A 27,938-nucleotide genomic window follows, 5' to 3' on the forward strand; every position below is an offset into this window, starting at 1 on the left:
TATATATATATATATTACTTTTGTTATTTCAATAAAAATTAAAATATTTTTTTAACAAAAAAATTATTTTATAAATGTCCATTTGGATTTATTAAATTTTTTTCATAATTTAAATGTCTATTTATTTATTTTTTATGTATTTTTATTAATTAAAATAATTAAATTATATATATGAGTAACGAAAAAAAATTGATTTTTTTTTTTTTTTAAAAAAAAAAGCAGTTGGAATTCGCCATTTGGGAGTAGGCCTTCCTTAAGGAAGTCGCCATTCCAAATGGCGACTTGTAAGGGAAAAAAAGTTTGAAAAAAAAAGGGGCATTTTGGTGTTTAAATTTGAAAAGAAGGTATATTGGAATATAAATTTGGAAAAGGGGGTATTGGAAAAAAATAGCCTCAACCACCTCCATCATTTTTGTTTCTAACTAAACAAAAATTTAGTCATCGGTTCCGTCGACGTTAATACTCTTTTTTTTTGTTTCCTTTTTCTTCTCATCAACTGTAAACGGAGAAAAGATGTCTCACAAACGCACATAAGCCAAAACTTGTTTTTAACGATCTTAGTTAGAGTTTTTAACATTGTTTTTACTTATTCAAATCACAATAATTTTTTGTTTAATTTTTCGTTTCTCTTACGATATGGGTTGGGTTTGATTAAAATGAGCCAAAACTTCAAAGTTTTTTAAATATGTCTCATAATTGATTCCAAAATGGGTAAAAAAATTGGCCTAAAAATTGGTCGTCACAGAAAAAACACTAAAATATCCAGATATTTTTTATGGCCCAAACCGAATTAATCTAATCGTTTTACCCGCTAACCCGTGAACCGTCCAAACCGTGTCAATTAGCAGACTTCATTGGATCTATGTCTTTCACCCATGGTTTGAGCCGGTTGTTGTTTTTGAGCTCGAACCCGCCCAAACCGATAAGATGTTCAACCCTAGTCATATCATTTATATTATCCAACAAATAGTCAGGTAATCATTTTAAATCAAATTATTAGTCATAAATAGATGTACACATATGAAAAACGGTTTGATTAAGTGAACTTAGCCGTCAAATCATTGAGTTAATTGGTTCAAGGTATGTTTGAACCAACATTCAACATACTCTTTTTAGGATTACAGGATAAAAATTTTAAAATTTAATTGGATAAATTTTGTCACTCTTGTGTATAAGAAGTTAATTGATGTGAAATCTATATACACAATAATATGTGTTCTATTCAGAAGTTTATCCCGTGACATCAACAAATAATGTTAATTATGACAAACTTAGATAAAGAGATTAACATTTTGTAATTTCACGAAAAGAAATGCGAAAATGTAAAAAATTTATGTCGATAAAGCTACAATTTAACATATAAAATTAAAAATTTACTTTTATTTCAATAATATGCGAGACAACATGTACCCCGGACGTCAAATGGATCCAACACTTATTCCTTCAAAAAGACATGAAATATACAATCAATTCATTGTACCTTGCACTTATAATAATAATAATAATAATAATAATAATAATAATAATAATAATAATAATAATAAAAAAATATGAAGGAAAAAAATAATTAAAGAAGAACAAATCAAAATAGTTCAAGTTAAACTCATTAATCCCATTGAAAATGTGGTAAAACCCACTAGAGTAATATTTGATACAGTGTGAATGAGTATACACTAAACTCTTTAAAATTAAACAACTAAACTCTTTAAAACTAAACAACACACTCAACCAGTAGCTAACAAAAATTATGAGGAGAGGAGAAAGAAAAAGTTGTAAATGTTTGAACAAAAAGGTTGGGTGAAGAAGTAGAGAGAAAAATTCCAACGACTTGTTTTTTGGAAGATGAATAAAGAGGAAGAAGAAAACCAAAATATTGGTATATTGAAAAATAAAAATTTAGAAATTAATAGCTTACGAAAAACCTTAATAATTTAATTTGGATCGACTTTTGTGTTTTTAATAAAAATTTATATAATATTATGCGAATTTGCCACTTCAATTTTTTTAAGATTATCAACGTTTTTTTAATAGATAAAAAAAGAAGATAAAGCATCTAAATATGAAAAAAGAAAAGATAAAGTAATAAAATGTTATAAAAAATAAGATAAAAGATCTTGGGAGTGTTTTAACTTTTCTCTAATCACAAATTTAACTGATAAATTTCTATTGAAAAATATAAAGAACCATCATAAATGGATCACTCAGCTATTAGAAGCTTTTGTGAATTGTGTCGGTTTTTTGGCCAGCCCAATGGGTCAAAGTTGAGCATGATTTTTGGAAAAAACAAGATTTAAGTGTTTTTTTTTTCTTTTGAAATTTTTCGTGTTGTTCTTAACTTAAAATATTCATAATTATAATTTCTTTAAATTTATAATTTTATAAAATTTTATTTTGACATATTTTAAGTGAAGACCACATGAAAAACAAATAAAAGCAATGCACCTAAATTTTGTTATTTCATTTAATAGTTTTATATTTTAACTTTTTTTATAAAAAATACAAAAAAATCACATTAAATATTCTAGGATTTTTCAAATACTTTGTTTTTGTTTACGATATAAACATTTGATATATTAAAACACATATTTGAACTTTGAAATACATTATTTCTATATATTTAGTATAAGTGAGTTTAGCCACTAAAACTTTAGAACAAAACAAAACATTTTTATTTTTGGATTTATGCTCTTCAAATTCAAAAATAAAATACGTTTCTTTCATAGTTCTCCATAAGATGCAATCCTTTATAGAGAAAACAAGTGAGTAGTTAAAATTCTCCTCAAATTCTTCCAGCTCTTTCCAAAGGTGGGTGAAGAAGAAGAATGATTTCAATTACTTTATTTTTATTTTTTGGAGGATGAATAAAGGAGGAGAAGAAAACCAAAAATATTATGATATTGAAGAATAAAAATTCTGAAACTAAAAGCTTATGAAGAACCCTAATAATTTAATCTAGAGAAGTTTGTATTCTTAAAAAAAGTTATATAAAAAATAAAATTATTTATTATGATACTATGCAGACTTGCCATTCAATGTTTTTTAAAATGTATAAAAAATATTAATAAAAAAAAAAAGATAATCTTATATATGTTTTAAAAGCTAAAGGATCTAAATAAAAAGAAAAATATATATTAAAGTGTTAAAAAAAATAAAGGGTAATGGGAGTGCTTTCCCCAAAATTCTTACAATAAAGCTTCATCAAAAATAAATCTTTTTCATTGATTAATTTTACCACAAGAACAAAACATAGGTGTGGTTTCTTGTGTTATGTTTTTATTTGCTTATATGAATTTCTATTGAAATAGAACCATTTTAAATGGATCGGATAATAGAAACTTTGTGAATTGGGCCTGGTTTCCTCGTTAATCCAGTGGGTCAAATTTGAGCATGATATTTTGATTAGAACTACACTTTGATCTCTGTTCTACGATTTTTTAAAAATTCAATTTTATTGTATGATTTTTATGTCTTTTTAATGAAAAAATTTGGACCCAAAATTTTTCCGACACAAATTAAATTGTATGTGAATTCTTCTTTTTCAAAAATTCGGTTTGGAAATTAACATATTAAAATTTTGAATTTTTTTATATAAAATAAAACAGAGAAAAAACTTTATACAGTTTTGTTTTGAAATTTTTACCATATATAAAAAAACTTACATAATAAAAATTTTAAAAATCAAATTATCGGCATGCAAAACAAACTGAAAAAATATATATATTAAAAAACTAAGAAAAATCTTTACATTCCAGAAAATTCAAAAACAAAATATTTGATATATAAATAAAATCAGAAGGAAAAAAAAAACTTACATACTAGAATTTTTTTAAATGAAACATCTCCTATATACGAAAAGAAAAACAAAGAAAAAATTTATATATAGAATATCGTTTCCCTAAATTTTTTATATGTAAATAAAAATTAGAGAAAATTTTGACATATCAAAAGCTTTAAAAACTCAAAATTTTCGATGTGAAAAAATAAATTCTACATATCGAATATTTTATTTTTAAAATTTTTTATATATAAAAAAATTGAGAAAAAAATTACATTCTAAAAATTTTAAAAAAAAATTATATGTTAAAAAAATATAGAAGTGGGATAAAAAAAAGGCCAATTTTTTATATATAATTTTTGTATTTTGTACAAAGATATTTTTAGAAATTTATGTATAAAATGTGAAAGTAGGTCAAAATGTGGAAGTATATAATTCAGTTCTCTAAAGCTAAAGGCTATATTTTCTTGATTCACTATTTAGGAAAAATAATAATCTTTACTCACTTGAAAACAAAATGACTAAGAAAATGCATCAATAGAATAGATTTATGAAAGCAAAAGAAGTATAAGTATGACTATGTCAAAGGTGTGTGTATTTTTGAAGTGGAAAGAAAAGTATGCTTTTAATTTCAAAGGTATTAATAATGGAAGGCTGACTCAGAAACAAACATATCATATCCTGTGCTGTCTGTCACCCAACTAAGACCCACTCACAAATTATGCACTCACTCAACAACTAACACATTATATTAATATTAAATATTATACCAAATTTGGAAGCAGCATGAGCCAAACACTTCACAATAACGCGTTCATACTATTTATGCATATTTTTTGGTTTTCAGTTCAACATGTGGTCCCTCCTTTCATTGCTTCCGTACTCTTTCATATTTCCATTCCACTCTCCAATTTATTAATTAATATTAATTCATAAACTCATAAACGTCTTTAAATGTTATTTTATTTAACAAATATTGATATTTTTGGTGTAGACAACCTTCTAAGCTATTGATGAATAGACGAATTGGGTGATTCAAGAAACGTTCATCACATTACAACGTTATCAAGATTTAAATTTATCATTTTAATGAGATGAGATTAAAAGTGTTCCATCAATAAATTTGAGTTTATTTTTGGAAAGAATGGTGCGACTCATGGATAAGTTCAATTGATAGTAATTTGATCTCTCAAATGGTGGAGTGACAATGATATCTTCACGATTTTATCTTGGATAAAGGTAATAAAAGTTCTTGTAAAAATCTTTTTGTTTAATTTGGATAATTTTGGAAGAGGTCGTCAACTATAGAGAAGAAAGAAGGAAAATGCAATATGATACCATATAACAAGTAATTGTTTAATGAACTAAAAATTATTTTATTCAACTATTGAAATATATATATATATATATATATATATATATATATATATATATATATATATATATATATATATATATATATATATATATATATATATATATATATATATATAAATGCAACTTATAAAAAAAGAAAAAACAAATCAACCAAATCTTAAGATAAATCTAACCAAAAATTCAATAAAGCTTAACTCAATAATTACAACAATTTTTTAATAATGATTTTGTCGTATTTTATGATATAAATTTATAGAAGTTGAATATAAATTAACTTATGTATGAAAATATTGATGTAAACGTGATTCTTATAAATTACAGTTGTTTAAATAAGTTAGATTAAAATTACTTTTAAATGTTTAATTGTGTGAAATGAATTATAATTGCATTCAAAGTTAAATATTTCAATTCTATTAATGACAATATATAATTGTATAAAGATTAGTAGAAGGATTTAATTGACTCGTGGTAGTAAGAAAGTGTGCAATTCGAAAGGATTCTTTTTGTGGTTGTCAACATGAGTTCCATGTGGAGCCTATAATGAAGATGCTCCAATTCTTACTAATTAAAGGAAACTTTGTAGATTTTACATTTGGCTTATTAAGACACAAATGTTGTGCATTTTTTTCCACAAAGGAAATATATGTGCATGGAAACTCTTGTTCTCACGGTGACACCGCACGACAAACCAAAATTTAAAATAAAAAGCAAGGAAATATATATATAAAGAGAAATGTTTAAAATAATAGTTCATAATAATCATTCACCAAAATTCAAAAGTTTGTTTATTTTATAATTGACATTGAATAAAATGTAATAAATATTTACGTAAAATATGTAATATATATATATATATATATATATATATATATATATATATCAAAGAGCGGATAATAGGTTTTAAAATAAAAGAAAACATGGTAAGTTAAATTTTCCATAAGAGAGATAATGCTTTTTTTACCTTCCAATGTTAAAGAAGATATTTGATAATCCTGAGTTCAACTGTGAATTAAGGAAAGTTTAATTAATAATTATTGTACTAAATATTTGAAATTAAATTCTTTTAAATAATTTGTTTTTAATTAAAATTTATTAAACACTTGAATTTAATCACTTAGTCAAAGTTAAATGTGATTTTTAATCCTTGATTAAATGAGATATTTATAACATTATGAAATAATTATATGGATTATTTTATTTTTTTAGCTTAAAATCATTTTTTAATTTTTTTTTGTATTTCAAGAAATAAACATATAATTGTTAATATTTAATAGATTTTAGTTATTCACGACGTCCATTAATTATTTGAATATTTTTAATTAGATTTTTAAAATAAAAAGTTAAAGATTTATTATATTTTTAAATTAATAATTTATTCATAATTTATTATTAATCCTTTGAACTACTTTTTTTTAATTGAGTTCTTCAACTTTTAAATAGTTTATAATTATAATATAACTTTTTAAATAATTTACATTATATCGGTAAATTTACATGTAATTAAAAAATATTTAAAGGTTAAAAGAACTCATTATATAAGAATATTTTAGTTTAAAGATACAATATACAAATTATAGATATAACAAATTACAAAAAAGAAAAGTTTAAAAATATATTAAAAAATCTATAAGCTGAGGGATTTCGAAAGTAATTAAACCTATTTATCTACAAATTATTTAAAAATTATATTTTATTTTAAATTAATCTCTATACTTAAACTTTTTTTTAGCTTTCAATTGAGATATCTTTTACAACAACAAAAACTTACACTTTTTAGATTTACACTTTCCTTTGAGTCAAGGAAAAAAAAGATTTGTTTACTATTAATTTGATTTTTTCACTTTTAATAAATAAAAAGACGTAATTACCAATGAAGAAAGATTATAAAAGACTTAATTAAATCATTGTTTCAATTTTTTATTATAAAATAAATAAAAATTATTTTCAAATAATATAATCATTATAGTAGGTTTTAAATTATTTTTAAACATTATTCTACAACAAAACACTTGTCAAACTTGTGAATAAGCTAGTACTCAATAGAATTAGAATTTGTGTATAAGATAGTATTAATTTTGGCATTAAGAGTGAGAATGAGAACAATTAGGAAGAGAATAAAGAAGAGAAGGATAAGAAAAGAAGTGCAGAAACAATGACATGTGTTGTTAATGAAAACCACCCGTTGAGCCACCCTGAGGGGTATTATTGGAATCAACAGTGGGGTCCACGCAAACTTTGAAATTGATTTAAATTTGAATTTGAATCTGAATTTGAATTTCATTTACATTTACATTTACATTTAGGAAGATAGAGACATTAAGCAAACGCTGCTTATAGGTCCCACACCTTACCTTTGGCATTGAATAATTGACTTTGACCAAAGAGAAAGAGGAAGGAAGAAAAGTCACACTTTCCTATCTTCTTCCTTTACCTTTCTCTTCTCATACATACATGTTGTTGCTGTTCCTCTTCAGCTTACAATAAAAAGCCCTTCTCATCCATTCCTTACTCTCTCATCGTATTTCAATCGAGTTCTTCTCGATCTCTACTCTTACTTTCAACAACAACAATTAAACCTTATTTCATCCACTGTTACTATTTCATTTCTACAATTCTAAAGGTATGTTTTTTTTTCTTATAAAGTTGTGTTTTTTTTATTTTATTTTTATGTATGCGTTTGATCTTAGGTTGTGTTTTATGGTTTTGAGGAAAATATTTTGTGGGTCTGCTTCTGGGTAGGTCAAAGTTTCAAGCTTTTGTTTTAGGTTTAGGTTGTTACTTGTTTTTCCACCCTTTTTAGTACCGTTTTGTTAACTTTTTTTTTCCACCCTTTTAAGTTGTTGTCTTGGATAGTTGATAAATACTGTTATGGATCTATTTTCTAGGTAGTTGATTAGGGTTGTTATGTTAGATTATATATTGTTAGAAATGGGAGAAAAAGTTATGAGTTGTGGATTTTTGATTATTTTTCGTGTTTTGTGTTAATAGAGTGAAGTTTTTTATTGAGTGTGTGTTGGTTTATTCTGCAGGATTTAGAGCATGTGCAGTGGTTCCAAAAGTAAACTTTCTTCCTCAGACTACGGTATGGAGAATAAGCTTCAGAAGGGTATTCACAACTCCTCAATCTTGCTTGAATTATCTGCATCTGATGATTTTGAAGCTTTCAAAAGAGAAGTAGATGAGAAGGGTTTGGATGTAAATGAAGAAGGCTTTTGGTATGGTAGAAGAATTGGGTCAAAGAAGATGGGATCTGAAAAGAGGACTCCACTCATGATTGCTTCCTTGTTTGGAAGCACTGAGGTGCTCAAGTATATTATTTTGACAGGAAAGGTTGATGTCAACAGAGTTTGTGGTTCTGATATGGCCACTGCTCTTCATTGTGCTGTTGCTGGTGGTTCCGAATTCTCGCTTGAGATTGTTAAGCTCTTGCTTGATGCTGGTGCAGATGCTGATTGTCTTGATGCTAGTGGAAATAAACCGGTTGATCTGATTGTTCCTGCCTTTAATTATTTGTCAAAATCACGTAGGAAGGTGTTGGAGTTGTTTCTGAGAGGTGGTGTGTGTGATGAACTTGTCCTAGGAGAGATGGATGATCCTTTTTCGTTGAATGAAGGTTTGGAGAAAAAAGAAAAAGAAGGTGGTGATAAGAAAGAATATCCTATTGATATATCGTTGCCTGACATAAACAACGGTGTGTATGGATCGGACGAGTTTAGGATGTACAGTTTCAAGGTGAAGCCGTGCTCGAGGGCTTACTCTCATGATTGGACTGAGTGTCCTTTTGTTCATCCAGGTGAGAATGCAAGGAGGAGAGACCCAAAGAAATACCCTTACAGCTGTGTTCCCTGCCCCGAGTTTCGCAAAGGGTCCTGTCAGAAAGGAGATTCTTGTGAGTATGCACACGGTGTTTTCGAGTCATGGCTACATCCTGCCCAATATCGAACAAGGCTTTGCAAAGACGAGACTGGCTGCAATAGAAAAGTCTGCTTCTTTGCTCACAAACCCGAAGAGTTGCGCCCCGTGTATGCCTCCACAGGATCAGCTATGCCTTCCCCAAAATCTTATTCAGCTAGTGCAATTGACATGACATCGATGAGTCCGTTGGCTCTTAGTTCCTCATCTTTGCCTATGTCAACTGTTTCAACACCTCCCATGTCTCCCTTGGCAGCTTCATCATCTCCCAAGAGTGGAAACTTGTGGCAGAACAAACTAAACTTCACTCCACCATCATTGCAGCTCTCAGGTAGCCGCTTGAAGAGTGCTTTGAGTGCCAGGGATATGGATCTTGAGATGGAACTGCTCGGTCTGGACAGTCCTCGTCGTCAACAACAGCAACAACAGCAACAGCAACAACAATTGATTGAAGAGATTGCAAGAATCTCTTCTCCATCTTTCCGGAGCAAGGAATTCAACAGGATTGCTGATTTGAATCCAACAAACCTTGACGACCTGTTAGCATCTACTGATCCTTCTTTACTATCTCAACTACACGGACTCTCTATGCAACCTTCAACACCGACACAGATGCAATCATCTCCAAGTGCAATGCAGATGCGCCAGAACATGAACCACCTCCGTGCAAGTTATCCATCCAACATGCCTTCCTCTCCAGTGAGGAAACCCTCAGCATACGGGTTCGATTCATCAGCTGCTGTGGCAGCTGCAGTGATGAATTCCAGGTCAGCTGCCTTCGCAAAGCAGCGCAGCCAAAGTTTCATCGACCGTGGCGCAGCAACCAACCACCATATTGGGATGTCTTCGCCTTCCAACCCTTCTTGCAGGGTGTCCTCAGGCTTTTCCGATTGGAATTCTCCCACGGGGAAACTCGATTGGGGTGTAAATGGAGATGAGCTAAGCAAGCTGAGGAAATCTGCTTCTTTTGGGTTCAGAAACAATGGAGTAGCAGCAACTGCATCCCCAACAGCACATTCAGGACATGCTGAACCTGATGTCTCTTGGGTTAATTCATTGGTTAAGGATGTTCCTTCTGAGAATTCTGAGATGTATGGCGCCGAGAGGATGCGACAGCAGCAGCAGCAGCAGCAGCAATATGATCTGAGTAGAGAGATGCTTCCACCATGGATGGTGGAGCAGATGTATATAGAGCAAGAGCAGATGGTAGCATGAGTCAAATGCAGCCATGGCAAAACTTCTTGGTTATTCTGACAGTTTTTATTTATTTAATTATTTTATTTATTAATTTGAACTGTTACTACTATCCAACATTTACATATAGTATAATTAGGTCCAAAGAACAAAATTCATGTTAATCTTCCAGAGATTTGAAGAGTTCCAACTTCTAGATCAGGAAAGACTTGGAAAAACATTGGATGAAGCAACGGTGCTGAATTTTTTATTGTATTATATAATTTATTATTATTGCCCCTTTTCTCTGGTGGGTCAATGTATTTTCTTTAGCAAGAGAACAAAGTATTTGTCATCGATTAAGCAGTAAACTTTTTTTAATACATATTGTTGTGCCTCCAATATCAATGCCTATCCATTATTGTGAAAGTATTGTTGGTGTATCTAATTAATATTACTATTATTAATGTTTAATTGCAACCTTTGTGGTTATGATTAGGTTATAACTAATCATTTTCTTCAGAAGTCAGCATAATTTAAATGATTCTTATATTGTGACAGATATTGTTTTGCCCCCAATATCAATGCCTATCCATTATTGTGAGAAATTGTGGCATAATTTAAATTGAAAATGATACTTATAATGCGACGGACGAAGTTTTAAATAAGGTGGATTTTTTCATTAAAAAAATAAGGTGGATTTTTTCAAGGGCGACTTTTATTGGTGTTCCACAATTATTTTTATTAATTTTTTGACAAAACACATGATTATTTTATTATTATAAGTTGAAATTTTACTCGATCTAATATAGTGAACCTGGATCCCCTAAATTCGGTGTTCAGTGTATTATTTTGGGGAGAAATTAATTGTTGATTAAAATAAATTAATAAAAATTATTTGAATGAGAGGAAACATTTAGTTAAAATAAATTAATAAAAATTATTTGAATGAGAGGAAACATTTAGTTAAGTGAGAGATAAAAACAAAATCATCAAAAGATAAAAGAAATTCAAAAGTAGGGGATCTGATCCATATAATAGTGCACCATTCACAAGAAATTTTACTTGAGTGATTGGCACCGATCACATATTAAGAAAAAAAGTTAAGTATATTTTCTTATGTTTTTTGTATGTTTCTTAATATAAAATATACTTTTTGTAGTTACAATAAATTTTAAAAAATTATGAATTTAATAAAATAGTAATCGGTTAATTTAAGAGTCATACGAAAAATACTTTAAAAAAATGCATTAAAGTTTTGTCCAAATATTAACTAGAGCTCTATCTTTCCTCCATGACACACAATACGCCTGAAATGACAATGTCATACGAAAGAGCAATAGCTTTTCCTCACTGTCATCTTCCTCACACCTACACTTCCTTTTCATGTTGGTGTAGATTACACTGATGAAAATTCATTATTTCTCCGCATTGTGTAACTACATTTTTAAAGTGGTGATATGGTATGCATTACTATGTGGCCGTATAATTTTACATCGTGTATGTCATTAAACTCAGTTGATATTAGATGCAAAATATATTTCTTACATTTAATAACTTTTATACACTACAAAATCCCTTAATCCAATTGTATGTTATATCTTATTAACGATCATTTAAAAATAAAATACTCTTTTTTTTCAAAAAAAACATTGTAAACATTTATAGACATGTTCTTAATAATATATCAAATAATTCTAAAATTATACAAAGTCAACTTAAAGAGATTCAACAATTGAATTAATTAATTTTATATTTTGCAAAATTTTATTGAATGTGTTATACTAAACTTGAATAAACATGAATCTCGTCAACCTATAAAATGGACAAAAAAGTGTCACAAACTTATTAATGGACTGAAAAGTGTTAAGTGTTACTTTGTCAGTTTAGAGAACATGACTCTAAATACTTTAAATCATAACATTTTCTGCAATATGATGAATTCATAAAATTTGCATCTCAATAATTTACTCTAGTAAAACTATTAAAAATGAAATATGGCCATAGTTTGATCAACAAATATGATTGTTATAGTGTAATCCTTAGAAATACTATTGAAATTCTCGGTCCTATGCAGTTCTTGGTGATTTAAACAGATCCTAACATACCTTTACATGCTCAACTTATTGAGGCTGATATATACAAAATAATGTGCTGTACATAATAATATGACGATAACAATAAAATTACACTTTAACAGATAAAAAGTTACACTAACATGCGTACAGACGAAAAGGAATCAGAGCTACCTTTCAAAATGAGAGGCCAAAGTGTAGACAGAATTTCAACTGCTAAGGAGCACAGCAGAACCTGACGATGAATATAAGAAATCATGCAACCTTATAGCTGCCACCATTTACGATTTTCCATTCGTTTAGCAAGTTCACTTGCCATGGATGCAAAGTCTTGTGCACCGTTCTGCAACTCTTCAGTACGTTGGTTGAGCATCTAGTAAATAATAAAAGAAGAGATGATTAGATAGAAACACAATACAAACATTTTGGACGAAGTCGTTGACTGGTCATTTTCTGACAATACCTGGTTATTTACAGTAATATTTTTTCTCATTACAAAAAGATTTAGTTAATATTTAAGAACATAAAAGAGCTTTTATTGTTAAAGGGAGATAAAGTGGAAATGTGGAATTTATTAGGGATGGGTCATGACTTATGCAGTTTGATAAGTCAATAATTTATGGACTTCAATTGGACCTCAGATGAACACAAATCTGACATCTACTTACCTCATACATGACAAGTCTATTTCTAGAAACTTCTTTAAAGTGGATATTTGTCTTTTGGCGGTGAGGCTATATAATGTGTAAGGATAACATGCGAGTAATGAAGAATGGAATAGAATAGTAGTCAACCTCAAGTTTTTGTTGCCGCTCTACGAGCTTATCCCTTGCAAGTGCAGCTGCTGCTGAGGCATCCTGAAGCAAGTGACTAGGTTAACACATGTGAGCTAAAATGAGTAAAATACAGAATTTTCAATTCTAAATTTACCCCGGTCTTTCTGTATTTAGCCTTAATTTCTTCAGCTGTTCTAGCTTTAGGTTTTGAGTCGGTGGTTGACTCCTCAAGTAACTTCTGTCTGTCTGTTTCTTTTGCTTTTTCTGCAAGGCAAACATTGACTGTTCAAAATATCAAATACTTTTAGGAGAAAATAATAAAATAAAGACATACCTTTCTTGTCAATTATGATTTTCTGAGGAGATGTAAAGGCCAAAGGTTCATCAATATGGATTTCATCTGAGAGAGAATGATGTAAACACTCAAAATATAAAGAATAGCTGGCAGTAGAAGATGATAAGGATAGCTGGCAGTAGATGTTAAGGACAAACCTATGTCAAGCTCAAAAGCATCCTGCCCATATTCTGTGCCTGAAGAAGGCTTTAAGAAAGGAGGACTCGAGAAACATCGGTCTAAATTTTCCAAATAATTATTATGAACTGCTTGATCTGTATTGTGATCAGCTTTCCTCACTTTGAAGTTCTTGGCTATATTAAGAAAGATAGCAGGTGCTCCCTATGGCAAGAGAAGTTGAATCATGGATCCTGAAAATTAATGGGAGAAACAAAAGCACAACAAGCCAGAACAAACTGCACCTGTCTTTCATTTTGGTTTGGAGATAGGCTTGCAGTAACATCTACTGCAGCTGCAAGAACTTCATCATGAAGACAAGGAAAAGACTCTGGAATCCTGCAATATTTTGAAAGTTCCTGTTAGAGAAATCAAAACTCTAATTGTTAATAAGATTACATATATAATTTTATCACATTTTTTTGTAGAGGCTTATCATATTCAGCAACCCCCTGTGGGTTGTCCCGGCCTTTCTTTAAATTTGATTTGATTGTTTTTATGTCATAAGAAGCTGTGTTATGTTGAAATAATTTTATCCAATACTTATGAATATGAAAGATAGTGATCTAAGTTATAGGGTTAAGATTTGGTGGCTAAATAAAAGACATGTGTTCCATAGAACGAAGGAACCAGAAAGTTACCAGAGCTCATTTTCACATGTCAACAGTAACAAGAAAGCAGCTTCATTCCCATTGACCTATAAAACAAGGTAGCACATGTATGATTACAAAACCAAAAGCAATAGGAACTCCCCTTAGTACAAGTAGAAATAACACATTGTGTTTCAAACTTTGATCTGTTAACTGGTACAAAAGGTAGTTATTTCAGATCATTGTTAAACTTGAAAGAATATCATAAAGAAGGAAAGAGATTAAAATGGAACATTTTTCCATCAGTGTTTCAATATGAAAGTTCAGTTTCTAAATTTCTTTCCCGATTAACTGTTAGAAAATGTTTATGCGAAATATATATGAGACTAGTAATATGTACTGGTCTCGCAATACTTGAGATTTGTAAAGTAACATATCAAGCTAAAAGACCGATCAAATAAGTTTTGGCAACATATACTAACAAAATAAATTTATTTGAAGAGCAAGAAAATATTCAGACCAGAATTATTTGTCCATTTGATGAGGAACATATTGTCTTCTCCATGTCGGTCTTCATGTTCCATCTTAGGATCGAAATTAAAGAGATTTCTCCCAAGACTTCCAGAGTTGGTAAGGACCTGCTCAAAGGGACATTAAATCCATCAAAATCTTGTCAAGAAAACTGGGAAGGGGAAATATAGTGAAGTAGACCGTGACATCCTGGAAAGCTAATATGACACAGAAACAACAGCAAATAACACTAAAACAACCGTTACAGATTCAAAGAAAAAAGGGCATGATTTCTCTAATTCTCTATAAACAACCAGGAATAAAATTATTATATATTTCTGATGCAGCAAGCCTGGGACTTTAACATTGGGAAGAGGGAGAGTACAAGTTCCAGTCAAGATTATAATATAAACTAGTGAACCTCCATAAATAATATATAGTGCTAATTATTTGGAGGATGGTACTTTAGGTTTATAAAGGCATGTCTCAGAATTTGATTATTATTTATTAATAATTTTTTATAGCCAAATGTTAGTTGTTTGGATCCAAGATTTGAATCATGGATCTCCTTCTCAAACTCCTTCGAATGTCTCAGCTCAATCATTTGATCAAGTTATGCCTTGGAGACCTCTTTGCTTTACTTTTGAGATGAGGGGTTTAGAGTAAAGAGTGTAAGCTCAACTCATTCTCATAACAAAGTAAAACGAGCAAGTTCAATACTATCTTCCAAAATATGATTTTTCTATGGTAGTAGTAGTTTCAACTTTGACTTATGTATTTTTAGATTGAATGTTAGCTCGCATTCCATGATCATTCTTTTGAAGTGAGTGGGATTGCAGTTTTTCAGCAGATAGTTTAAAGGTACCATCTGAAAAAACACAATGCCACAAGTAGTTAAATTATTGACTGATTATAATATCTAGTTTCCTTAACCCAAATATTTGCCCATAATGTGCATTGAAATTGCATTTGTCTTTACTTTTGGTTTCATTGTCCTATTACAAACCGTATTCCCTGTTTCAGTATCTATTGCAACTAAGTGTGCATCCCTTGTCATAATGGATTGAACCTTTTCTTGATTTATGCATGACTTGAAGACTGTTATAATGTGTAAGAGCATTCAGTCTTATAAGCATTTCACCTTAATTCAATGTCTCCAGTTTGGTACAGAACAACCAGAACACATTCTTTATCATCTTTTTTAAAGATAGTAGTCCAGCAGCATTGTTGTATAAGGTTCACCTTCCGTAAGTACTTATTACTACCCTGTAGCAAGGTAATTTTATTAATCGGTATAAAGGAATAAAGAAAAGATCTGAGGAATAATGGACATGAAGAATGCTACCTCAATCACAAAATTTAAAGAGTGTAAGCTCAATTCACTCTCATAACAAAGTAACAGGAGTGAGTTCAATGCTATCTGCCCAAAATATGAATTTTCTATGGTAGTAGTTTCATCTTTAACTTGTGTATTTTCAGATTGAATGTTTGCTTGCATTCCAGAATCATTCTTCTGAGGCGAGTGGGATTGCAGTTTTTCAGCAGATAGTTCAGAAGTACTATCTGAAAAAACACAGCACAATAAATAATTAAATTATTGACTGATTATAATACCTAGTTTCCTTAACCCAAATACTTGCCTATAAGGTGCAATGAAATTGCATTTGACTTTACTTTTGGGCTCATTGTCCTATTACAAACCACATTCCCTGTTTCAGTATCTACTGCAACAAATTGTGCATCCCTTGTCATAACGAAGAGTAACCCCTTCCTAGAGTTGTCAGAAATATCAGACACCGATTCCTGTGGAATGTTTAAGCTAGAAGCGTCTGAAAATTTTGCATTTAGAGAAACTACTGCTGAATATGTGTCAGATTCAGTACTTGTAAGAAACAGAATTGATGATGTACTGATATCAAGCATGGCCACCTGCAAAGTGGATTAAAAAGGATATAAGTTGGAATGCTAATTTAAATTGCCATTCAACAACTCAATCAACAACTAAAACATTTCCGTCAAAAAGTAAAGGTATTAATGGAAGATCTCACCTGCCCATGTTCATATCCAACAGCAAGCTTCCCTCCAAGATTTGCAAACTGTAGCCCACATACAGCAGAATTTTGAAGTGAAAACACTGCTTTGCAATGTGGCCCATTCCCTTGATTAACATTATGAACTGTCTCATAACATAAGAACAGATTAAAATCACATATTAGAAAGATCAAATCATATTTTAGCATAAAGGGATTCATGAAAAGTAACTTAAGCCATTGTCAATAAAATTATTTTACATTTTTTATTGATTATTGATGAAGCATACAAGTATCTGCATCATGATTAGATGGTTACTTTTCACTTGTCTAGATTCCCATAACTCAACGGAAGCATTTGCCACAGAAAATATTGGATGATAGGCATGGGGTTGGGGAGTTGGGGTTGGCAGTAATTTCTTAAATCTTTTTATAGTAATTTTCATACCAATAAAATTATAATTAATTTAAGTAAATAAACCTATGATGTGATAGTAAGGGAAGACAGAGTTATAGCTAAAGATTCTGCCGTTCCATCATTACATACCAACCAGATGCACAAGCATCTTATACAGAACTTTAGCCTTCCAAAAAGTTGTGAAAGCTGATTTTTTTTATGTTATCTACAAGATCCTATATTCATATCTGAAAAAATGATGGAGGACAAGTGCTTCGGAAGAAAATCTTTATTTATCACAATTCACATATTAATATGCAAGCTACTAGTTTTAAACGTTTAGGTTGTGGTGAAACCTTCAAATAAATCTAAGACGAAAACTCCTCCCACCCCCAATCATTAATTGAAAAAATTCTAAGTTTGAGACACCCCTTTAACATTGTTTCTGATTTTCGCAGCCAAATTTTCTTGAGCAGATTATAATAAATCTTACTTGACACTTGAAACAAATAAAGAGAGATTCTGTTTGCAATTCAAATAGAAAAGAAAATGAAGAAAGAAAACTCAACCTTCAGTTCCATTTTCTGTCACGAAATTCAAAGTTGTGTCATCTGAACTCCTTATTAGCCCATATAGACGAACCTACATACTATCACATGTTAAAATTAAGACCTTTTTGAATGAGAAGTAAATGATATACTACATCACAATACTAATATCTTACAACGCCACTTTCATCGCCAACAGCCAGATGTAGAGTGTCAGGAAAAAATTCCAATGCTGACACTGGCGAACTTGCAGTGCCCATTTTAACATCATTTACCTGCCAATATCATAATTGAGTTCTTCAATATGAGTTCTGATTAGTATATAAGAGCAACATCGGAGGAGGGGGGGAGACCACTAGTTAAAATTTGTATAGCATGCTAATGGCTAACCTCAGATTTTATGTTGTAAACAAGTGACAAAGCAGGATATGAAGCATCCCATATCCTAACAGATCCATCTTGGTAACCTGCTATGTATATTTGAATGATAAGATGGTCTTCCTTGAAAAGCTGGCCTGGAACACCACCAATCAAAGGCCACTTTATCTCTTCACTTCTCTGATTTTGTCCTGAATGCTGCTTTGCAGCTACAATAATCTACAAGGTACCATTTCCCATTATTTTCGAGCAACAACTGGTACTTTTTAATAATCTTTTTAAAAAAAATATCTGTACTGCAAAAGTAACACCTATGTAACAGTTACCATAGGGATAACAGCTAGCCATAGAAAAAAAAGACTTCAAAGTCCAAACCTATAAGTAATAAATATTAATTATGTGCTACCTCAGACAGGGCCCTAAATGACTTCACATCTCGGCATACAACATCAAGCCTTGCTGTTGTCATCTGCGGTTCAAGAGTGGGAACGACGATGGGATATTGCATTATGGGAGAAGAAGTCTTCTTGTGTTGTTGAGACATCAAAGAGGATAAACAATTATTGTCGTACAGATCCAGTTGTCCAGGATTTGTCAATACAAGTAGCATATTACAAGCTTCCTCTGTATGGCAATCACTAGACAACAAAACCATATCAGCAAAAGAACCACGAAGTGCAACATCAATGCGGCCAGTGCACTTGAGATTTTCTATCCCACAAGACCAATCAATGCTCAAAACCTGTAAACATGAAAAAAGACATATTATAGTGGCACATTATCTATCTACCTGAGTTGAAGTTATGAAAACTTACCAGGCCATTGATACAGCAAATTTTATATCTTAGATAATTATCTAATTGAAGCCATAATCAGTTCCAACAAATTATTTATTCTCCAATAAAAATAATAATTAAGTAACAATGCACGGAGAGGATGTACAATGTTTTCTCAACAAGTACATATGATCTGTTTTCTTCTTTCATAACAAGTCAAAAATACAACTCCATTTGGATGACGGGATGAACATCAAGTGTATATAACAAAATCAAAGTACCAAGAGAAAAAAGAAGCATAGACTAATTACTAATTTTATAGTACTCATGTAGGACCATTTGCTTGCTTTTAATATATTAGTTTTGGTTTTTCCTGCAGGAATTGGCCAACATTCTAATCCAATAATGGAAGGGCTAAAATTGAACATTTTTGAACAAGGGAGCCTAGTAAACCAGTAACCTTTTCCGGAAATGAACCTGGATCCCTACGCATATTTCTTCTATCATCTTCAACCTCCAGGAAAAAACTCTTCTAATACCAAGGGACATCTTACACAAAATGTTCACATTACTCTTATCCCACTGAAAAGAAGACTTTTGCTTCAGGCTGATTTCCTCTTTCATCTAAAATTCCTCTTAAACATTCAGAAGACAGCCTGTTGTGGGAAGATTTTGTGACAGTTTGAATTTGTGGCTCTCATTATTATGACCAAGAAAAAGGAAAATTATTCTCATCTATGCATAATCTCCTGGAAATGTTAATATTATGATACATGTCATGATGTTTTTAGTTATTACTATAACTATTAAAATATCATGATCAAAATAGCTATTATGTGTATGAAGCTTACTGTCAGAACTTCATCAGACCCAATTTCATCACCACCGTAGACAAAAAGCTCACCACCACTGCTATTCAAAGGTCCATTGGCACGCCAGTGTAGAACAATAATAGGAAGCCTTCTATCTGCAGATGATAATTGAAGCTTGACAACATTATTTGACATTTTTTTATCTTCTTGATCTATTGGAGAGTCAGCCGTTGATAAATCCCACAACATTATATCACCATCTACATAACCAACGACGACAACAGATCCATCTTTAGATGCCCAAGAAACAGAGCTTATCTCCTTATCTTCTTCAAGTTCTAATTTATCATCAGAATGTTCATCCTTAGGATCACTTGAATAACAAGCCACTTTCTTTGTCTTCAATTCGATGTTCATGTGGCCTCTGGTGAGAACAATTCGATCTTCTGAAGCATCCCAGAGTACCATCATACCATTCTCATATGCGACCAACAGTCTACAAAATGATTATTTCAATTAAATCAACAAAAAACAGTAATAAAGGACACATATCATACAAAAGCTCAGCAACTACTTGGTTTCAAAAAATTCTTTTGTTTTCATTTTTAATCACAAAAATATAACCTCGTTTTACTTTGTTGATACAAAACTTTGAAAATTGGAAATAAAGTAAAAACAATGTGACATTTTCTTTAATTAAAGTTGAAAACACACACACCCTTAGTACTTCTAGGGTTATGGAAACAGTTTATTTGCATAATATGTATAATAGTGCAACTTTGATATTTATTCTTGGATATTAAACAAGTCATAAATTAATTGTCATGATCTCCATGTCTTAACTACAAATGTTTAGCATAAATCTACAATAGAACAAAAGTAGACATTGGATTGGATGGTTTAATTTACACAGTAATATGTAAACCATCTAGGGGCAAGACAGTCGAGTTTATTATATGGTGTTACAGATAAAAATTTCAATGTAAAAATTTAGATGAATATCCAATAAAATTTTCAAACCCTGATCCCACAGGATTATGCCAAACTAGCGTTTGCCGTGTAGAATTATTCTATACAAATATCACAACCTTACAAGGGCTTTCCAAATTGGCTGTCCAACCATAACACTAAAAGTCTGGCTTCTCATTTAAATTTACAAGAAAAAAAGAATGGAATAGCATACCATGTATGTTAGCCCATTTAACCGATTTATATTTTGGCTGTCCAACCCTAAAACTAAAATTCTGGTTTCTTATTTAATTTAATAAGAAAAAAAGTTTGGAATAATATGACTTGTATGTTAATCAATTTAACCAATTTATATCTTGACAAATTACAATCTCCTCATTAGGTTTAGCTTTTATTTTTTTTAATCCAAATAATTTTGACTTCATTGCACTTTTGATCTCTCTAATTTTGATCACATGCTATGTTTTCTTTTCTGCCAAAAATCCTTAGGAAAGACCAACTAGCTTAGCCATGGAGATCCAAAATTAATTAAAATCAATGCCTAAGTTTCTTCATATATTAATAGGAAATCAATAAGAAAACTGTCAAGTTTGTTCTTATCTTGCCTCTTCCCATCAGAACAAGGTTGAAGGAGAACTCTGACAACTGAAACATGATCAAGTGACATTCCAACTGCTTCTGCAACAGTGGGCAACATTTGAATCAAGATAGATGTTAAACTTGGAGAAACTATTTGATTTCTCAAAGTTAAAGAAAAAAAAACTAGATATGGACAATTTTCTTATGTCACATATATCTTGTAGAGCTGTAGGAACTTATTTTACATTTATGGTATGCCATTATTCTGACAAAAATCTTTTCTAGTATGGACATTTATTGAACATGATCACAAGTTTTCATAAATTAATTAGTAAAAATCTATTGCAATTTACAGAGCACTAATATGGTGCATGAAAATAAGTAATTAAATAGAAATTTAGAATATTTATTTTTACACAAATTCAGGAGTAATTATAATCCTGAACTTATAACCTCTCTGGATGCCACACATCACTCATGTCGAGAAAGTTGAAGATGTTAGAATTCAAAGTATTATTTTATATTCCTTGATTGTACAACTTTCTAGGTTCATTGGTAGAACTCTTAGTCAAATACAAGTTCCTAGTATTTGAATGTAATTATTGTAATCTTATTATAAATAGAAGATATGTGATCTTGTTTGAGACACACAAGAAACACATAAATTTACTTATATTTTTACATAGTATCAGAGCAGCTTTTGATTATGTGACCTGTCTTTATGCTTCACTACCGTTGTCGGCGGCGATTTTTGCCGCCGGCAGCACCACCTTTCAATCTTTTAATTTTTTGCAACAAACAGTTGTCCATCATCGTCAACTCTGGCGGCCCTTCCCCTATCTTCTCTGCATTTTTAAGTTGCGCCATAACCAGCGTGTTTCCATAGTTTTGTGCCAACACTGTTACTGTTGTGCCAACACCAGCTGCACCTTTTCCAGTGCGACTCACTGCCTAAAACCACCAGAGACCGTTGCGCAAAAAATCCTTCGGCGAGCACGACAGTGCTTTCCCGTCGCCAACAACCACCACATGCGCCTCCACCTCTTGGCGAACCCGATGGAAACGACTTGTACCATGCTCCGTAATAATGTCCCTCCTCGTCTTTGGGGAGATGCAATTCTCACGACTTGCTACTTAATCAACTGCATGCCTTCCTCTGTACTTGAAAACAAAGTACCACATTTTATTCTGTTTCCTCAACAACATCTTTATACTCTACCACTCTGCATCTTCAGGTGCACATGTTTTGTTCATGACCTGACTTCAGGGAAAGATAAGTTGGCTACAAAATCCCTTAAGTGTCTTTTTCTCGGCTACTCTCATATGCAGAAAGGTTATCGATGCTATTCCCCAGATCTTCGACGGTACTTTGTTTCTGCCGATGTCAGTTTCTTTGAGACTCGCTCTCTCTTTCTCTCTATTGCAGAAGAGTTCAATGATTTTGGTCAATCACAATCTTTCTCTCTAGAGGTCCTTAATCTCCCCGTTGACCCACCCATATATTTATTCTCACCCGTCTCTAGCACCACCCTACGCACCTACCAACGGAGACCCCGTCCACCACCCGCTCCTCAAGACTCATCTTATGCTCTAACTAACTCTCACCCTCTGCATCTATACAACAAAGCTACTCATTGCTCTGCGTAAAGTTAACATATCATCTCGAAATTCTAATCCTATTTATGCTTGTCATTTGAATTATAATCAATTATCTACATCCTATTATGCTTTTGTGGCTTCCTTGGATTTTGTGTCTATTCGAAAAAATACAGGTGAAGCTATGTCTAATCTTGGCCGGCGACAGGCAATGATAGATGAAATGATTGCTTTGCACTCCAATGGAACATAGGATTTGGTACCTTTACCTGAAAGCTGAAAGCAAAACCACAGTGGGGTGTCGCTGGGGGTATACAGGAAAAGTTGGGTCTGATGGAAAGATTGATCGCTTAAAAGCTCGTCTTGTGGGAAAAGGATACACACAAATCTTCGGCCTTGACTATGGGGATACCTTTTCTCCATTGCCAAAATCGCATCCATCCGACTTTTTCTTGCCATAGCTACTATTCATCACTGGCCTCTCCATCAATTAGACATAAAAAATGTCTTCCTGCATGATGAGTTACGAGAGGAGGTGTATATGGCATAACCACCAGGCTTCACTGTTAGAAGTACCTTTCACTTGGAACGTCGATTACGTCGATCTCTATATAGCCTGAAACAATCTCACCATGATTTGTTTGAGAGGTTTAGCCTCGTGCTCCAAGAGTGTGGTATAACTACATGTGAAGCTGATTACTCTGTTTTCTTCTTGCACTCTTCACCAACCACTTACATTTACTTGCTTATCTATGTTGATGACATCATCACACGTAACGACTAGGTTGACATTCATCAGCTCAAACAATATTTGTCTCAACTTTCAAATCAAAGATTTGGGACCACTAAAATATTTTTTGAGGATTGAGGTTGCTCAGTCTAAAACAAGTATAGCAATTACTCAGTAGAAATATGTCTTTGATATACTTGAAGAAACATGCATGCTTGATTGGCGCCCGCGTGATACTCTTATGGATCTCAATGTCAAGCTCCTATCAGGTCAGGGGGAGCCATTGCAAGACCCTAGTAGATATCGACGACTTGTTGGCAAACTTAATTATCTTACGGTAACTAGACCTGATATTACATTTGTTGTAAGTGTAGTCAGTCAATTCTAAATGCTCCATGTGATGGTCACTGGAATGTTGTGATTCATATTCTTATGTATAATAAGAATGCACCAGAAAAAGGGTTACTTTATGAAGACAATGGTAACACTGAAGTTGTTGGCTACTCTGATGCTGATGGGCAGAGTCACCGTTAGATAGAAGATCCACTTATGGGTATTGTGTCCTTGGTTGGAGGTAATTTAATATCTTGGTGAAGCAAGAAGCAAAACATAGTCGCAAGATCGAGTGCAGAATGGTTGCAACGGTTTGTGAACTTACATGGCTAAAACAGTTACTCAAGCAAATCAAATTAGGAGATGCCAACGTAATGAAACTAATTTGTGATAACCAAGTTGCAGTTCATATTGTTTCCAATCCAATCTTCCATGAGAGAACAAAGCACATAGAGATTGCCTGTCATTTTGTAAGAGACGGTTCTTTCCGGAGAAATCACAACTAATTTTGTTGGTTCAAATGATCAATTGGCTGACATATTCACAAAGTCACTTAGGGGTCCTCGAATTGAATCTATATGTAACAAGCTTGGTGCATATGATATGTATGCTCTAGCTTGATAAGGAGTGTTAGAATTCAAAGTATAATTTTATTATTCCTTGACTCTACAACTTCCTAGGTTCATTGGTAGAACTCTTAGTCAAATACAAGTTCCTAATATTTGAATGTAATTATTGTAACCTCATTATAAATAGAAGATGTGTGATCTTGTTTGAGACACACAAGAAACAACTCATATTTTTACAAGACATTAAACAAGACAAGCAATAGCTACACTTCTCTAATCCACAAACATGAGGTCATTTCAAAATTTGTGGTTAGAACGTTACTATCTATCAGGCATCAAAAGAAAACTTCCTTACACCTTAATGAAAGATTTGGATGAGAAAGTATCTCACCCCATACCAAACTCAAGCCAAAGGAAAATGTCAATACTCATTAAACCAACCATTTTGGCCGGTACAAAATCAAAAGTCCTGTTTCCAACTCAAATATAGTATAAATGAGCTATAAGAATGAGTACTTACCTGATATAACATTTGTGGGGACATAATAAGGTAAAATTTTAACTTTTCTGTCTTGCGAATCAAACTTTAACAAATACACTAACCCATGCTCAGTTCCAACTAACCTGGATCACATCAACAGGGCAAAATGTTATACTCATTTGTAAAGATTTCATTTGAAAGAGTGGATTGTAATGCAGATTCTAAATCATTTGAACAAGTACTTTACATGTAACTGGTGCCGAAAATAATAGAGAAAGAAGTTATGATGGATTCCCATTGCAAAGCAGAAGCAATTTGCCTGTTTCTCAAATCCCAAACCTGCCATTATCATAAACATATTGAACTGCTAAGTAAATGAAACATAGGAAAGGAAGAGAGATGTGTGTGCGTGTGAGAGAGAGAGAGAGAGAGATAACATAAAGTTAAAGATATTAAAACACAATCCAAGGTAAGATTCTAAGAAAGCTGTTGAATACCAAAATGAAAGAAAAAATCACAGGCACATACTGAGAGTGTCTGGTCATAGAAAGTTTAAAAGAACTTTAATAGCTTTATAATGTACCTGAACTTCATTATCACTTGAAACGCTAGCAAGAAAACCTTGATTTTCCAAGAACTGTGAGAAATATGTAAAAAGGTAAGATTGCATACATGAAATTCTTCAAAAACATTTCATTTTGACATCTAGAGTTCAATAAATGTATACCGTTAGATCAATAAACATGCATGAAGATACACAAACACACAGACACAGACACTACCACATTCACATATCACCATATAAATGTGGATGCCAGAGATTGCACACACTCAAAGAACAAACAAAAAACCTTATTGGGGAAACAATCAATATAAGATTGAATGACTGATAGACATTACACCTTAGATCAAGTTTCAACATGGATCCAGAATTGCAAACCTCTAAATTCTTGAAGGATGTTTGCTTAGGAGAGATCATAATCCCTTCAATATTGTCACCACCAAATACTTTTATCCTACCATCACTACAAGAGTGAAGAAAATGCAAAAGTCAATTCCTAAAGCCACTAACAATCTAAGTAAGAATTAACCGTTCTCTCATATCTAAGCTATTCAATCATCACAAAAAAGGAACAATGAAACTTTCTAAAAAACACGCACGCTCGCGCATTTAATGAAGCTAATAAAAATACAGTTTTAAAGGGAAAAAAGCTCCTTATATTAGTAACAAAAAAAGAGTACTTAATATTATCAGCTAGTTCCAAGAACATTAAACTCATTTATACTGCACAAAACATGTATCAATAATAACATAACGACTAATATAGTAACATTGTTAAATGATGTATCAATATACCTGACCAAACTTAAAATAGATAGTTATCTGAATGATGTATATTTCACTTCGGTATCAATGGAAATGTGAGTTTCCAAAAAAGAACAACAACAAATATGGACAGAAATAAAAAAAACGCGATGTTTCCAACACAAGGCCAATAACAAGCAATTAATAACTCACAGTGTTCCCACTGCCAAAAGACGTTGAACGCGATCAAACGCAAGGATAGTCGCAGTCGATGGAACTCCATAGTGAAGAACTACTCGCGGATTAAAATTCACCGAGGAATTACTACTTTTCACCACGTTCTGTTGCTCAACGTCGCGCTAAATGTTCAGAAACAAAAATTAGTATCAGAACTCGTAAACTATATGAAAACACTTGATAAAAAAGCTATAAAAAAATATCGTTCCGTAACATTATCATTCTTACAACTCGTATATTCATATGAAAACTCACATCTTAACTCTTCAATAAAAATGAACAAAAAAATATTAAATTAAAAATAAATAAATAAAACGTTCCGTAACATTTGATCGATGAACAACATTGATAACTAACTACAAGAAAAATTCGAACAATTTAGAATCTGTAACGATATAGCATTTAGTTGTGGAAAAATTGAACACGTACCTGGGGAGATTGTTGCGGTGATGATTTCTGAAATAATCTAGAAAACATTGTTGATGAAGATGAAGATGAAGATGATGATCAATTCGATAGAGTTTTTAGCTTTTTGGAGTTTGTTTCCTCTTTTGGAGAAATTTTGTATTCCGATTTTCTGTTTCTTTGAACTTCAGGTACCGTGTGAATCATCAGTATGATGCGTCATGCACGAACGTTCCTTCTGATTTGCTTATTGAAACGAACGGTGATGCAAGGCCTAAAGTGTGGGCTACTTGGCCTGCTTGGTTTTGTTCCAGGCTTCACTGGAGCTTTTGAATCGGGGGTTGCTTTTTGCCCCGCGATTTTTTCTCGTACACCAATTTCTCTATCATCATTTTGTTAAATAATTTTCTGATTATCTTTTTTATACATTTTAGAAGTTTAAGGAGTTTCAGATTGTTAAAATTAAACTATAAATTAGTTTATTAGGGAAAAGATAGTTGGTGGTTGAAAAAGTTTACCGAGTAACTAATATTTTATAGTTGAGAATTAGTTGATTAAATTAAAATAATTTGATAAATTTAAGTGTTATAATTAAAATGACACGAAACTATGTATTTATAAGTTAAATAATTGAAAGTAAATTGTAATTTATAAATAAATGAAATATAATTTTTTATTTATTTAGATCTACATGTCAATTTATTTCGTCTCCTTTGTGTAATAGATTAGACATAATGGAGTGGTAATGAATTCAAACAATTTTTCTTAACTATCCCTTTTAAAAAAAAATAAAAAACAAACTTTTGAATTCACCCTCTTCTTCCAACTATATACACTAATACGTAACAACAACAAAACTATTTACTAATATATCAATATACCATTTTTTATTTTTTTTAAATAGAGAAGTGGCATCCCAATTTTCTAAAGAAATTGATATTTTTATATATAAATTTTTTATAATGTGTAGTTGATAGTCGCATCATTGGTGAAGGATGCAACCACCTACACCTAATTATTTTATTTTCTTTTTATTGTTTTATAAAAAAACTTAGATATAATAAACAATTAATTAGAAATATTAATTAATAAT

The 27,938-nt window shown here is 31.5% G+C and overlaps 2 protein-coding genes across 5 annotated transcripts; one reads left to right on the forward strand and one right to left on the reverse strand.

The window, feature by feature from the left end:
* Positions 1-7,559: 7,559 nt before the first annotated feature.
* LOC101488929 (zinc finger CCCH domain-containing protein 29) lies at positions 7,560-10,639 on the forward strand. The gene is made up of 2 exons (XM_004490974.4): positions 7,560-7,772; positions 8,182-10,639. Exon 2 carries the CDS (start codon positions 8,192-8,194, stop codon positions 10,277-10,279), a length of 2,088 nt encoding a protein of 695 aa, XP_004491031.1. The 5' UTR covers positions 7,560-7,772; positions 8,182-8,191; the 3' UTR covers positions 10,280-10,639.
* Positions 10,640-12,221: 1,582 nt separating this feature from the next.
* On the reverse strand, positions 12,222-27,182 carry LOC101488378 (uncharacterized). Of its 4 annotated transcripts, none has more exons than XM_004490972.4 (24): positions 26,870-27,182; positions 26,417-26,562; positions 25,838-25,922; positions 25,481-25,534; positions 25,145-25,236; positions 24,937-25,040; positions 21,215-21,287; positions 19,680-20,136; positions 18,459-18,794; positions 18,065-18,271; positions 17,851-17,949; positions 17,696-17,768; positions 16,748-16,875; positions 16,340-16,628; positions 16,045-16,262; positions 15,841-15,965; positions 14,710-14,827; positions 14,241-14,296; positions 13,845-13,938; positions 13,581-13,764; positions 13,423-13,488; positions 13,243-13,352; positions 13,107-13,169; positions 12,222-12,685 (listed from the first exon to the last, which is right to left on the reverse strand). In XM_004490972.4, exons 1-24 carry the CDS (start codon positions 26,915-26,917, stop codon positions 12,578-12,580), a joined length of 3,333 nt encoding a protein of 1,110 aa, XP_004491029.1. In that variant the 5' UTR covers positions 26,918-27,182; the 3' UTR covers positions 12,222-12,577. The 4 variants fall into 4 exon arrangements, with proteins under 4 accessions (XP_004491029.1, XP_073221382.1, XP_073221383.1 ...); XM_073365281.1 differs by having other exon boundaries at positions 16,045-16,258; positions 16,336-16,628; XM_073365282.1 differs by lacking the exons at positions 25,838-25,922; positions 26,870-27,182 and having other exon boundaries at positions 16,045-16,258; positions 16,336-16,628; positions 26,417-26,557.
* Positions 27,183-27,938: the final 756 nt, after the last annotated feature.

This window comes from Cicer arietinum, chromosome 2, assembly GCF_000331145.2.
Source record: "Cicer arietinum cultivar CDC Frontier isolate Library 1 chromosome 2, Cicar.CDCFrontier_v2.0, whole genome shotgun sequence".
In the NCBI taxonomy this organism is placed as follows: domain Eukaryota; kingdom Viridiplantae; phylum Streptophyta; class Magnoliopsida; order Fabales; family Fabaceae; genus Cicer; species Cicer arietinum.